Source organism: Ictidomys tridecemlineatus, chromosome 8 (genome assembly GCF_052094955.1).
Source record: "Ictidomys tridecemlineatus isolate mIctTri1 chromosome 8, mIctTri1.hap1, whole genome shotgun sequence".
Lineage (NCBI taxonomy): Eukaryota > Metazoa > Chordata > Mammalia > Rodentia > Sciuridae > Ictidomys > Ictidomys tridecemlineatus.
Genome location: NC_135484.1, coordinates 33649495 through 33664255, shown reverse-complemented (window position 1 = coordinate 33664255; position 14761 = coordinate 33649495). Strand labels below are relative to the sequence as shown.

Here is a 14761-nt window from a genome sequence, read left to right as displayed (position 1 = left end):
TTCAGGCTCATATTCTCAATGGCTCAATAAAAACTTTTATTTCAGAAATCCCTCAATCTCAATAAGTTGGGTTTAACAAGATTATTTAAGACCACCTTTTCCTTAGTATATTTTAGATTCTGACCTGGTCCAACACAAGCAGATGTGATTACACATAGCAGCCAGGCATGGTGGTGCACATCCGTAGTGCCAGTGGCTCGAGAGGCTGAGGCAGGAGGATAGAGAGTTCAAAGCCAGCCTCAGAAACTTAGCAAAGCCCTAAGCAACTCAGCAAGACCCTGTCTCTAAATAAAAAAGATAAAAAAGGGCTTGGGATATGGCTCGGTGATTAAGTACCCCTGGGTTCAGTCCCCAGTACAAAAACAAAAACAAAAAAACCCACAAATAGTATCAAAGACCCATTAAATATGAAATAGAAACATGGAAAAGACGGTTTTCATTTATAAGAGGTTTCAGGTAGGGGAGGGGCTTTAGCATTTCAAAGACAAAAATATTTAAAACTCCCAGAAAAAACAAACACAAATATTTTCAATAAAAGCCTTTGACCTTTGTTTAGGACAGGAACAGGGTTCACAGGGTATTGAGACTTAATCCTACAAAAAGGGGAAGAAATTCAGAAAATAGAGGGGAAAAAAATTGTGTAAAATCACAATTTATGCTGTTCCTGGACATTATCACATCTACACAGTCATTGGCACACTGAGCTCAGGGAAATGCCACCCAGAGACCCAAATTCTAAGAGGAGTAAATACTTGTTCATGTTGGACGTTTACAAACCTGTCCTAGCTTAATTCTTAAAAGGGCCAAAATAGAACTTAACACCCCAGACTCCTACCCTCCCCGAGTCTCAGACTTGCTGCCAGGCATAGGCCAGCCTATGGCTCAACTGCTCTGTTCACGCCAGGCAGAATTTCCACTTAACCCAAAGCAAAGTGGCATCTGGTTCCCAAATGCCATTCCAAGTAGAAATGAGAAACAGGTTAAGAAGTTCAAAAGCAGTTGATGTCCTGAAGAGTTCCCTCCCTCGTCACAGCCAAGGTTGGGCAGGATCTCAGGTTAAATTAGCATCCAGCTCCAGGCTTTCACCTCCTGTGCGCCCTTTTCCATCCCTCTTGTTCCCAGCCTTCCTCGTGGTTCCATACCCGGGTGGATTCTCTTCTACACTCACGCTCCATCAAGATACAGAGATCCATCAACTTGGGTCCTATCTTCCCAAAATGCTGCCTGCCACATGAGTCTTTCTGAGCTTTCTGCACTGGCCAGGGCTTCTGGGACCTCCCATCTCAGGAAGGTCTGGGACTCATAGCCCATGCTCAACAAGAAGGAAAGAGGTAGGAAAAAAGAACTCTCGTCTCAGAAAGCCATCACTTCAGAAGACAGAAATCAATAGAAGCCCGTGAATAGAGGGTAGAGCCTCTAGAGGAGGGCAGTCAAAGTTCTGAGGGGAGAAGGCGAAAGGATGAAAAGCAAGCAGGACCCTCCAGGGCACATGTCAGCATTTGGGCAGTTAGTTAAGCCAGCCCAGCTGATGGCCTCAGGGACGGATCTGCCTTGGCCATCTTGCCAGGATGAGTCTTCGGAAAGAGCTGTCAGATACTGCAAGACACAGAGTGTTTTCCTGCTTTCTTACTTTTTAATTCAGGTGTTGAAGGGTCAGCTGTTAAGAGTTCCCACCTCATAAATGACTATTTGCTGAAGTAGGATCTATAAAATACAGAGCTTTTATAAGACAAATATGGTGAGCTTTATTTAAAGCACTTTCATATGCCAACCCGTGTGACATAGGACTATTTAATTTCCTTTTTAAAAAAATATTTATTTTTTAGTTGTAGTTGGACACAATACCTTTATTTTGTTTACTCATTTTTATATGGTGCCGAGAATGAAACCCAGGGCCTTGCACGTGCTAGGCGAGCATGCTACTGCTGAGCCACAACCCCAGCTCACAGACTATTAATTTTGTAATTGTTTTTCAGGGAGAAAGCTTTACTGAAAAATAACACATTTATTCATTGGTATTCTTTCTTTAATTATATTTGATCAGAATTCTGCATTTAGGGTTGGAGGGATTTCTTTGGTGCTAGGGATCAAATCCAGGGCCCCTCACATGCTAGGCAACTGAACTATACCCCCAGCCCTAGGTTTTATTTTTTTTTAAATCATTATGATTATGGTTCAACATAAAACTGATCCCATAATATATACTTTTCTTTTTGTTTTGGTGCTAGGAATTGAACCGAGGGCCTATGCACATGTGAAGCAGGCATTCTACCACTGAACTTCACCCCAGCAAAGGGACACTTAAAAGGACAGTAGAATCAGAATCAGGTCAACACTTCAATGTTTAGGTGGAGTGACCAACAGAACTTGGACTCTTGTTTGTTAATAACAAACAGACTACCAAGTTATGGTTCAGATATTGGTTAAATAAACACTGGCCCCCCACCTCCATTAACTGCAAGGACTCAAATCCAAGGAAGCACTGGACTTCACCTCTGACTTCCAAGTCTGCCTTCTGAGAGAGATTAAGCATGGATGAAAAGAACAATACAGAATAGCACTGGCTTCATGCCCAAGGAGGGGGACAAATAGCAGGTGTTACAAGGCTCACTCCTGGCGAAACACAGGCAAAGGCAAGATGCCAGAAGTGTAAAAAACATTTGTAGTCCAGTGAGACAAGGTAAGAAGGGAAATTCCAGTCTCTTGCTATACCTTGTTCTAATTTTATAAACCTCTCCCTAGAGCCAACAATGTCTTCCTGTTGTTTGATTCAACTTTATTTCCCTCTAATTTAAGCCCATTTCCTCTGAGCATATAAAGAATCAATCAGTGTCCTCTTTGTAGGAACCTCTTTGTTGGGAAAAAGTTTTAGTCGTCTTTCACTGCACTTTTGAGTTGGGCAATGAATATTACTCTTATTTTTTTTTCCTCCTATATTTTTAAAAAGCAGCACCTCAGAAACACAACCAATAGTACGTGTTCTTATTGTCTTCTAAATCAGAACTACCTATGGGTAACAGCATATCATCTTTGTTCCGAAATGTTTCTTTTTTCAGAATGGTTCTTGCTCTGCAAGGGGGAAAGCTCTAAGCTGACACTGATTTTTAGGTACCTGTTTAGGCCCAGGTGGGAGGTCCTTGGCACGGATAACAAAGTTAGAAGTCTAATCATAAAATGTTTTTTTCTTCCTTACTAAGGAAATGAGCACTGCTATTAACTGCTTTCCAGGGTTTCTGCTTTCTTTTTCAAAAAGCCTTTGCTGATCATTTGCATTAATATTATGCTAATAAAAGTAAGGGGATGCTAACTAATTCTGCCTCTTCAGTAGTAACTAAGGATCAGAGAGAGATAATTTGCATGTTTTCTTGATTGGAGTGAATTGGCATTTAAACACTCATTGTCCTCATTTCTAAAAAAAAAATACTAATAATAATACATATTGGGTCAGGCTGACAGAAGTAATTTCTCCAGAGAAACCATCTAAAACCGAAGAATTTCAAGAGACATTTTGCTTCTAAGTATGAATCTCAAATGACAAGGATGAGCATTCAAACACAGGGCAGCCATCTGCATCACAAATACATTTCAGTCCTTCTCTGCAGAAGGAATTCATTTACTGTTGAAGGCCATTCACTTCCACTGCGAGTGCTTATTCCTCAAAAAGCTTCCAAGTATTGTGAGAACAATGATTAAAAGAGGATCTTTCCATCTGTGCTGCATTAGTCTGCAAGGCAGCCCCTCCTGCAGAAACATTTTTTTTTGCATAATTCATTGTGCCATTTTTAACCCTAATCAGTGCAGTGTGATAAGCAATTGACGGAGTGCGCCAGAGAAAAGACATTTATTAGCTGCCTCCTTAGCATGCACCTAATCCTCACTTGAGGCTATTCTCCTTGAATCATAGCATATGTACCCACATCTTACCTTATGTACACACATCTTACCTCCTGTGGGTTCTTACTCACACCTTACTCATCTTTCTTAGCCCATACGAATATCTCAGGACAGTCATCCATTCATTTAATCATGCGATGCTGGAGATGGAACCCAGGGCCTTGTGCACGGCAAGGAAATGCTCTACCACTAGCTCCATCCTCCAGCCCCACACTAGAAAGCCTATTTCCTATGCGATTATCAGAGTAGTCAGGGAAAGAGGATTCTACTGGGAGACAAAAGAATTTGGCCTATCTCCAGTACAGCTTTTCCTGTATGAGCATGACAGAAACATTCATACTACAAAAGGAAGGACAATAACTCAAGTCTCTTCCTAGTCTAAAAATTATATAACTGTAATCTGTTAACACTGACTTTTCACCTTTAAAGCCTTAATTCAGCCTGCCACTTTGCCAGAGAACTGTGCTTTCCAAAGGGCAAGCCAAGGTGGCCTACAAGAGCCCCTCTCAGTCTTCACCAACCCCTTCATAGCTTTGTTTTGATCTGTTTGTTATTTAGAGATCCACTTAAGAATGCACTGGGGAAAAAAAAAATACATGATTATAGAAAATTGAAAAAAAAAAAACTGCCTTAGGCACAAGTTTAACAAAAGAAAAAAAAAACTTTAAAGGATAGATTCCTTAAGCTTTAAACATTGAAAAGCCAGTTAAGTAGAGACATTAATGATGACAGGTAATATATGACTTTTGAATCAGCAAAACTAGTGAGAAACTATGTGGGCAGCAGGGTGGAAGATGTGGATTGCAAGTCTTAGCCTAAAATGTAACACTTTCCACTTCTTATTTCTCCCTAGGTCATAATAAAATATTTTGTGAGTTTCATATTTATAGGTAATATCAATATTTGACACACAGTAATCAAAAAAAATCATCTCAAAGGTAATTTGAAGAACTAAATTCACTGGTAGTATCTTCACATAAATTTACTTTAAAAATCAATAATGCCCAAGAATGAAAACATAACTAAACAGTAAATACTTGGCAGTCTTAGAAAGCACAATTGCAGTGTTAGTGGAAAGCCTTTCTGGGTTCTAAATACAAGGAATAAACTATTATTTTAGAACAGTGCCAGCCAACGGAAGTAAAAGAAGAATATGAAAGTAATTTGAAGCTTCCTAGTCACCACATTTAAAAAAGTAGAAATAGATAAACATTAATTCCTATAATATACGTGAACTCGATAGAGCCAAAATATCATCATTGTAACATGAAATCAATATAAAAATAAATCCTTGATATCATTCTAAGTTCTTAAAGTCCTACATGTCATTAAATGCTTGTAAGTATGAATCTCAAATGACAAGGATGAGCATTCAAATACAGGGCAGCCATCTGGAACACACTTCTGGTGCTCAACTGCTACAGGAAGCTTGGCTGGGGCTACTGTATGGACAAGAGTGCTGCAGATTGGCAAGGCTGTGGGCAGGTTTTCCTCAGAAGACCACTGACATACACCTTGATAAGTACCGCTGATGTAATTTCCTCCTATTAACATATGAAAGTTAATGCTGCTTTTGTACAGAATTTTTTTTTTCACTTGAGTCAACAAATATTGAGTGAAAACTAACTTTACCCCACAAGATGCTGAACATTAAAATGCAGATGTGTTTCCGATGAGGTTGGCCTACAATTTAAAAAGCAATAAAGATATGCAACTCCTGTGATGTCCCCACTGCATGTATATGTTTGTATGGCTTTTCTCCTATTAGTCTACCCTTGGGGAAACTTCCTTCTTTCCACAGACCAAGGGCACCAGGCATTAAGGGCAGAATCTCAGACCCCACTTCAGACTTGCTCCATCTACATTTAAACAATATCCTCAGGTGACTCCTGACAGTTTAAGTCAGAGAAGAACTGTCCCGGGCATTTGAAAAATCAATTTCAAGAACTCATGAAAGAGTTACTGGCTGGAAGATAATTTTGGAAGCATTAGCATATACATGAATGTTAAAAGGATAGGAGTGAAAAAGCTCAGAGAACAAGTTGACACAGGATAAAGGAATCTGTGTGGTGTGGAGGAGGATCGCCTGTGTACAACAAATGAGAATCATCATAAAAGTAAACAGTGGCTCTCTGGGTAAGTATGTTAAATAGAAACTAAACCCAGAAGAAAAGGCAGAAGAAGGAAAAAAAAAAAAAAGAAGATAGGAAACCTCTAAAACTAATGAAAAGAATCAAAAGGATAACTCCATATGAAAGCTATAAAGTACCTTCCACTTGTGATTAAGACAAAGTCATAGCCGGGCACAGAAGCTGGGGAGGCTGAGATAGGAGGATCACAGATTCAAAACCAGCCTCAGCAAAAGCGAGGTGCTAAGCAACTGAATGAGACCCTGTCTCTAAATAAAATACAAAATAAGGCTGGGGATGTGGCTCAGTGGTAGAATGCCTATGAGTTCAATCCCTAGTACCCGCCCTCCCCGCCCCAAAAAAAAGACAAACTCACACATTTCTTACTATTCAGGGATGCCGGACAACAAAAACAAATTAGACATAAGCAGAGGCAGAAATTAATGAAAAGTTTAAAAAATGGAATACAAAATATCAATGTTTTGCTTGCTAATTTGTAAACTGCTATTAAAATAAGTGATGAATGTAAAATATTAATAGTTGATTTGATAAGATTATAAGAGAAAGAGTTTAAAGAAATCTATAATCAGTAAAAAAAAAAAAAAGTAATGTAAGTCAAAATGTATCACTTTTTTCTTTGAGAAAACAAAAAGATACTGCTTGTAGTGCAGAGATAATCAAAGTAGGGAAAGAGCCAGAAGGCCGAGGCTCTAGGCTGGGGCTCCAGGGCCACCTGGCCTCAGGCAAGTCATCGCATCTCTGCACAGCATGGTCTCTTCAGCTGGATAAGAGGGGACCCAGAACAAGATGTTCTCTTCGAACGGGATTCCCAGCTGTGACTCTATGATCCAACTTGGCAGCAAGGCGAGATTCATTCATACCTCCAAAATGCTCTTTGACAATAATGTAAAGACTATGTATAGCTTCCATTTCCATGCTCCACCCAGCCCACCCCAACCTCCCCAGCCCACCAGCTCACCCAGAAAATGACTTTCCAGAAGCTTTGTTCAGAATCCCACAACTGCTTAGAGCTGGTTTCAAGTCCACAGAGCAGCAGTCTGCGTCCTGTTTCCCAGGTGATGCTGTCATAGCTTCCTTGTGTTGCCACCACACACACACACACCCACTCCAGGAACCCAATGCCCTTACAGCCAAGAGCCCCTCCCAGCACCCATGCATGCTGCTGCTCCCTGAGGCATGAGACCCTCTGTATGCTTCTTGCTAGGTGCTAAATGATTAAAAACCACTGGGCATAATTACTAGTTCATGTTAAAGCCTGAAAAAAAATTTTTAAATGGCTTTACTGCAGGTCACAGAAGCAAAAGCAGCAAGAGCAAGCTGTGCTCTTTTATGTGGGGGCTAGTGCACATGAATACAAATATGGCAAAAGATCAAAGTGAGAGGAAAGGACAAGCTGCTCTTTCAGTGGTGCTGGCAGCCCAGTGTGAAGGGCCCATCGGGGCAGCATGCCTGTTTCTCGGCTCCTCAGAACACTCGTCGTACACACCCACACTGTCCTTCTGAAGTGGGTGCAATTTGTCTATTGTCATCCTCTTGCTTTAAGTTATGCACCAATATGGATCTGGAGAGGTGTTTTTGTTCTTCCCATGCAGAGGTCCTTCACATTAGCTGGTGAAAACTATCATAGCATCTTGTGTCATAAATGCTTCCCTCTACAGCAAAGCTGCTGTCAGATGGGCTCCTTCAGTGATCCCCAGTCCTACATGCAAGCCTTCTCTCTCTGCAGCACTGCACAGGAGTCATGGGCACATTTGTACAGTCACACATGCAAAGTCAGCTGTTTAGTTAATATTGGGAGATCCATAAGATTCACGTGTTGCTGCATCTTAATCAACTCGTACTGTTCCAATACAGAGACTATACTAGACTAAATCAAAGGTATGAATGAGGAACAGTCCTGATTAACACTGCTAACGTTTCATTCCAACACATCTCAATTGCTAATATGAGATATGAAAGGCTAAAATCTTCTGGGAAAGGAGGAAAATATTTGACACATACCATGAGAATTAAGTTTTTTAAATTTATACTACCTAGTTACTCTATTACAAAAAGGGAGCATTTGATCAGTTTATCAATAATTAGGATAACAACTAGACTAGGATATAGTTACCATTATTACCCCCATTTTACAGATGGTATTTTCCCCATCTGTAAAATGGGGAAAATGGGGCATAGAGAAATAAATCAACGTGGCCTAGACATCCAGGATGCCACCCAGGCAGGGGGACTGAAACATGTGCTCTTAGCCTCTGTGATAAAAAGTTTGGCAATCTGTTCTCAAAAAGGATAACTCAAGTTAAGATGAAGTTTGGAGCCAAAATCACTAAATCTGATCATTCTCCAAGCTTCATGGCGGGCTCACTGGAGGAAACGCAGCAACCATGTCATGTTTATCAGTGTGCTCGAAAACATCAGTGATAGATACTAGCAATCTAATCCTTTTCTCTGACAACACAGGCTTTGCTTAGAGATAAAAGAACCAGGTTCAAGTCCTGCACAAAATCCTCTGTGCCTTTTTTTGCACATGCCTCAAAGCCCAGCTCTTGATTATTCAAATGTTAATATGGCAGAGTAGAAAATTTGGCTAATTTTTCTTAGTCACATCCAGGTAGTTAATACTCACACCAAACCTCTAAGAAGGTCTCTGGACTTGTACTCAGGAAATGGTCTAACCAAGTATGCTCCATTAGGACAGATGGTATTAGGACAGAGAAAACACATTACTCTTCAATGTTATCACTAGGGTCATAAAAACAGGCAATAAATACCCTTTTATTGATCATTATTTTCCCTTTGTGAACTTTGACAGCCCAACCCACTGATCCTTGGGATGGTCCAAAGAACAACTAGCCACAAAGGTACCACTTCACATGTTCTCCAACATATTTGTGCATATTGAAATTAATTACTCCTTTGGAAAAAAAATAATTTAAAGCAGTACTGAGGATTGAACTCAGAACCTTCTGCATCCTAGGCAAATATTCTACCACTGAGCTATGGTAGCAAATACACTACTACCAGCCCTTTGTTTTAGAGTGTATTTTGAGGCAGAGTCTCCTTCAGTTGCTGAAGCTGGCCTCCAACCTGTAATCCTCCTGCCTCAGCAACCAGAGTAGCTTGGGATTACAGGTACATGCTGCCACACCCAGTGAAAAGGGTTATTAATACATGCCAAGGTCAATAGTCACAAACTAGGAATCTGCAGGAGAGACCCGACACACTGAAGTGTTTTGTTTGGCAAGCAGAGTGTTTTAAGCATTTTTACATGGGTTCAACATATTTTTCTCTTGCAACGAGCTTTTCTGAGAAGGCAGCAGATGGGCAGGGCTGGGAGTGGAGATAGCCCCATTGAATATGGGATGTGTGTCCCAGTTTGCCATAGCCTGCCTTGATTTTATACTAACCCTGTGAGTATCTGAGTTGTGGTCTCTGCTCTACTGTATTCATATTATGGCATTAAAATACCATGAACCATTTCAAACCTATCACCATGATTGACAAGTGAATTCTTCCATAAAATACATCTTACTTTATCAGGAACACAACAGAGCATAGAGACAGACCTGGACTGGGAGGCTGGGTAGCTTGATTCAATCCATTCCCCTTTCAGTAAATGGCAGTATTACTTGGATCAGACTGCCTATTCTCAGTGTATCTTGGTTGTTTCCTCATTGGCGAAATATAAAAGTTGGACTGTCTACTAAAATTTTTTTTAATCCCCTCAACTCAAAAGTCCTGAAAAATCCTTCAAACCCAGATCATGTAAAAATATGGAAATTTTCTCAGGCAGAGGGACATTAGTGAAAAGAGGAACATGAGAGGTTGGGATTACATAGATTATCCTGATATCACTTCCACAAAAAATCTTAAGGCCAGTCATTGAAACTCTAAGCCCCGATTTTCTCACATTCATTCATTTCCTTGAAATGATTTATTGAGCATTTCCTAAATGACCAGCAAATTCTAAATGCTGGGGATTCAGCAGTGAACAAAACAGTCACTGTTTTCATGAGGCTTAGAGTGGCCAAGCCATGGAAAATAAATAAATAAATAAAAACGCATCACTTGTCAGGTGGTGAGAAGTGCTCTAAGAGTAAGTCAGGTGGGAAAGGATGGAGTTACAGATGGGAAGAGTTCACCTCTCTGATAAGATGGCACTTGAATAGAACTGATTGGAGGTTGGGGAGGAGAAATAAGTTCAGTCATGCAGATTTGTGGGGTATAGACTATTCCAGAAAAATACCCATTGTGAAAATTTAATGATGTGATAAGCAGAACTCCTGGCAGCCACTGGCATTTCTTAGGAGCTATGATAAGCTCCATTCCTCCAACCTCCTCATTCCCCACTTTATCTTCTAAACACTTGTTTGGCTTTGATTGGTAAAAGTAGAGAGTGGATCTCAATGCCAAACACACCAAAGTAAAGTTGACCGAGGATCAGTAAAACTTCACCTTGAACTGCACATTCTAAGCAATGACAATCTACACCCGTCAAATCCTGTGTGATAAGAACCCACATCTGACATCAACTGTTTTCCAAAAAAAAAAAAAAAAAATCCTTTTATAATAAAGTACTCCAAAATACATATAGAAGTTAGTATTTATGATCTGCTCTTCTTGGAGTTGGAGCAGGAAAGCTCAAGCGGTTAAGATCACAGTCTGTCGAAAAAGACTAGATGGCATCCCAAACCTGTGTGCTGACTGCAGGACGTTGACTAAATTCATCACCTCTGAATCTCAGCATTTTTTTTTTTAAATCTGTGACCTGAGGACTGAACATGTTACCTCCTTTCAGGGTGAGACTTGAATAAGACTATGTACAAAACATGTACAACCTCCTTGGCACAGAGGAAAGTACCCAAGGATATGTATCCATTTCTCTCAGGGTTTTTCATTTCAAGTTCCAAAAATTAACTCTGATGAGGCAGAAGAGAATTTTCTTAAAAGCTTACTAAGTGACTTACAAATCACATCCTGGAATGGACCAGCAGCCTCACAGGGCAGTAGATGCTGTGGCTCACACCACCAATGCCTTTAGCAATGGTCACTGGCTCCTTTTCAGTGGTGGTGGTGGTGGTGAGGGGGAAGTTCTGCCTCCCAGCAAGACTAGGAAAGTAGACAATTCCCCACACCAGAAATAGGTGCTTACATGGGGACGGCCAAAAAGACACATATCCAAGCATGCCACTACAACAACATACAGAATTCGTGGTACTCCCCCTCTGGAGCATCTACTACTTCTCTTATGTGACTTCCCTCAACAAGAATTCTCCTATCCTCTCCATGCAGCTCAGCCCCATCCTGGTGACCCCCCGCCCTTCTGAAAAGACTTCCAACCTGCATCCAGGGCCTCCTCCCTCCTCCAGCTAATGTTCCTACAATGCACCTTATTATACCTGAGTGACATACCCATATGCACACAAAGTCTTTAGAGAATACAGGGTAGAAATTAAAAACCAATGCATGGTGATGAATAATGCTTCTGAGTTGGCTAATTATTTGTGTGTACATCTCTTTCTGCAAATGAGGTTTTAGGTCTCTGTTGACAAGGAACACCATTCTCTTCTGTATCTATTAGAAGCCTTTCTTGTTCAATACCTCCTCCTTTAAATCCAAAATGAAGTGTAGTTTTATATTGAGAATCAAATATTTAATTCATATCTATAAATATTCCTTTGTTGAGGAAAATAAATGCAAACTCTCATGCAGAATACAGAAACTGATGAATGTCAATAAACTTCACGATACTGAAGTACATGCAAATTATAACAAATTATTTTAAAACCCATTTTTACCCATTTTCAGGTTTAAAAAAATATATATATAAAATAAATTCTCTTCCTTCCTACTCTAGAAAGTGGAGTATCCTACACTGCCAAGGGGAAAAAGAATGTTTTGTTGTCTTTAAACACAGAGAAGAACATCCCCATCTTGTGAGCAATATTCCTCAATGTTTTAAAAAATCATGGCTACATTCAGAACAGTGGCATCTTAATATTCGCCAGGGACAGACAGATTTGAACTGCAATCCCTATTTGGTTCACAAGCCCAAAATTTCCCCTTGCCTTTAACAAGTGCTTTCTGCACAGAACACTTAGACATTTGAAATAGCTAAAAACCTACAATATTGAGTTAGGTATCAGCCAGATGTATGTGAGAAGATATATCATATATATTTTAATATATGAATACTTATATATCAAAATGACATGAAATATGTCAATGTATCAAAATACAAAAATTTAAACAAAATATATATGTATAATATGATTCAAAATATATATAATATATAATTCTTTTTTTTTTATTATTATTCACAGGTACCTAAGGGAGAACACCTCTCAGATGGATTCTCTTCCCCGTGAGTAATGAACTCATCCGATTCAGGAAACATTTATTGTATCCAGTGTCTATTTGGGCCTCATCTATTCCCCTCAGGTCAGGATCTGCCAAGCAGAAGGCAACAGATACATGGAAGGCAAAGAGAAACTGACAAGAACCTCAGTGGTTCCCAGAAGGTTCCTGCCCAAGGGCAGGAGGCTGAGAATGTCTTCCTGGGCTCCTGGCCAAGGGGAGGAAGGTTATTGGACTTTCAGAGAGATGCACGGACAAAGAGCCAAAAAACGAGATGGGAGAGGAGGGTGATGAAGCAACAGGAAAGTAAGGGGAGGAAGCATCCGTGGGCTCTTTTGCACCTTTCAGAGACGGAAAGGAAGGGCTGAGCATCTATCAAGAAAAGTAAAACGGAGCAGAACAAAGAGGCTGACAAAGTTCCAACTCTCTCCCTCTGTACTGCAGAGGCCCTTGGAAATGCAAGAAGTCTACAACTTAGAGATACCAGATATTTAAAGTTCTCTAGCTACTACTTGCCCTCCTTTTGGAATTATCACGAGACGGCTTATCTAATCTTGTTTGTGTGCATCTCTCACTGAAATAGTTCTTCTCTGCAGAGAGAACTTTCTTTCTCAAGCCAGGACATGATGCAAACCCACCGACTCCAGCCATAATTTATTTCAGAATGACCTTTATTGAACACAGTTATCACCGACTAGGAAAACACATGCTATACAAATGCAGCATCTTCAACCATCAGTCCCAAACCATCAGTTTATGGAAATAATCATCAAAAAATAGGAAAAAAAAATCTGTGGACTCAGCACCTATCATTGTCTCCCAATTCTTCTCCAAATCTCAATGTAAACCATAAGAGCCATGATTACAGGATCAGCCCATTTCCTTCAGTCCCCAGGTTCTGCAGTCTGAGGTTCCAGACCCCATGAGCCCAGGCACAGCTTGCCTCCTCCTCTGGCTCAGGCTCTTCTCCCATCTCTCTTTTGGGCATCTCCCTCTGGTCCAGCTATACTCAGTATCCCAGGCACTTTTCTTACCTCAAGAGCCTGGCCTCTACAGGTCCTACACCTTATTTAACGCCCTCCTACTTTCCTTAACCCTACATACAACATAGCAAATAGACCGTCCTCGAAACCTCAAAACTCCTAACTGCCTCGTGCACTGCTCTCCTGGCTCACTTACTGAATGTCCCTTTAGTGATAGAGTGTGTTACTGCAGGGAGAATTGCAGGTTTTGGAGTCTGACAACTCTGCAGTTTGCTGGATATAGAATTTTGTACAAATTAACCTCTTTGCATATCCACTTATTTGTTAAATAAATAATAATACCTACCTTGCCTGGTTGTTAAGACTATGGGAAATTATTTACATAGAAGGACTAAATACAGGTTGAGCATCCCTAATCCAAAAATTTGAAATCTAAAACGCATTAGTGCTCAAAAATATTTCAAATTTAAGGGCATTTCAAATTTTCAGTTTTCAGATAGGAGATGCTCAACCTGGAACATCTATGCAAATATTCTAAAATACAAAAAAATTCCCAAAGCTGAAACAATTCCAGTCCAAAGCATTTCAGATAAGAGATACTCAACTTGGGCTACATGGCAGATAACACAATAAATAAAGACCATGATTCAAAGAAAAAAATGAAATAACAATGTGACAGCCTACAGTTTGGAGAAGGGACAATGCCATAAGTGGCCATACTCTGTGCTGTGGGCTCCTTGAGAGAAGATCCATTCCTTTCTCTTCTCTGTGGACTTAGAACTCTAACTGCTACACTTAGCATCTACCAAGTACTTTTTAAAGACCAACAGAAAAGACTATTAAAATAATATGCAAAATAATATGCACCAAAATATTAACAAAACTATTCTCAGGCACTGGTTTTATGGACTATTTATTGTTTACTTGTACTTTTCAGTATTAAAGTTTTAGAGTGGACAAACATAATATTTAAGCTAAACATTCACTATGGAATGTCACTTGGCTCACAATTCCTGTTACACATTGCAAGCAGAAATTAAACTAACAAATTTTTCCTTTCCATTCGGCTTTATGTCCATTTTTCCTTTTATACTTAGTATAAATGTATGAGGAAAAAAAATTAGACATTCTCTAGACTGAAACAGGGTTGTTGTTTTTTTTAGTTGAAACTCCCTTTAAATTTGACCTCAAAATATCCCAATAATTTTATTTGTGACCCTAGTGAGCATTAAGGTTAGATATCAAGTACATTATCTGATCTAAAATCAATCAACCTTAAGAAACCTAAGAAATTCTACATAATAGCCAAATGGATATCTCATTATCTCATATTCCTGCTTTCTCATGGTAAACATCTATGGTTACTTTCATTTTTAA

The 14761-nt window shown here is 39.8% G+C and overlaps 1 protein-coding gene across 3 annotated transcripts in view; it reads right to left on the bottom strand.

The window, feature by feature from the left end:
• Positions 1-14761, bottom strand: part of Arhgap18 (Rho GTPase activating protein 18) — a 169586-nt gene that overhangs the window by 66255 nt on the left and 88570 nt on the right. Inside the window, exon 1 of one of the 3 annotated variants that reach the window (XM_021733311.3) lies at positions 7003-7127. The exons of the other annotated variants lie outside the window; for them this stretch is intronic. Within the exon in view, the coding sequence (XP_021588986.2) occupies positions 7003-7112 (110 nt within the window). The 5' untranslated portion in view covers positions 7113-7127. Of the gene's footprint in view, positions 1-7002; positions 7128-14761 lie in introns of those variants that run through there. 3 annotated transcript variants of the gene reach the window in all.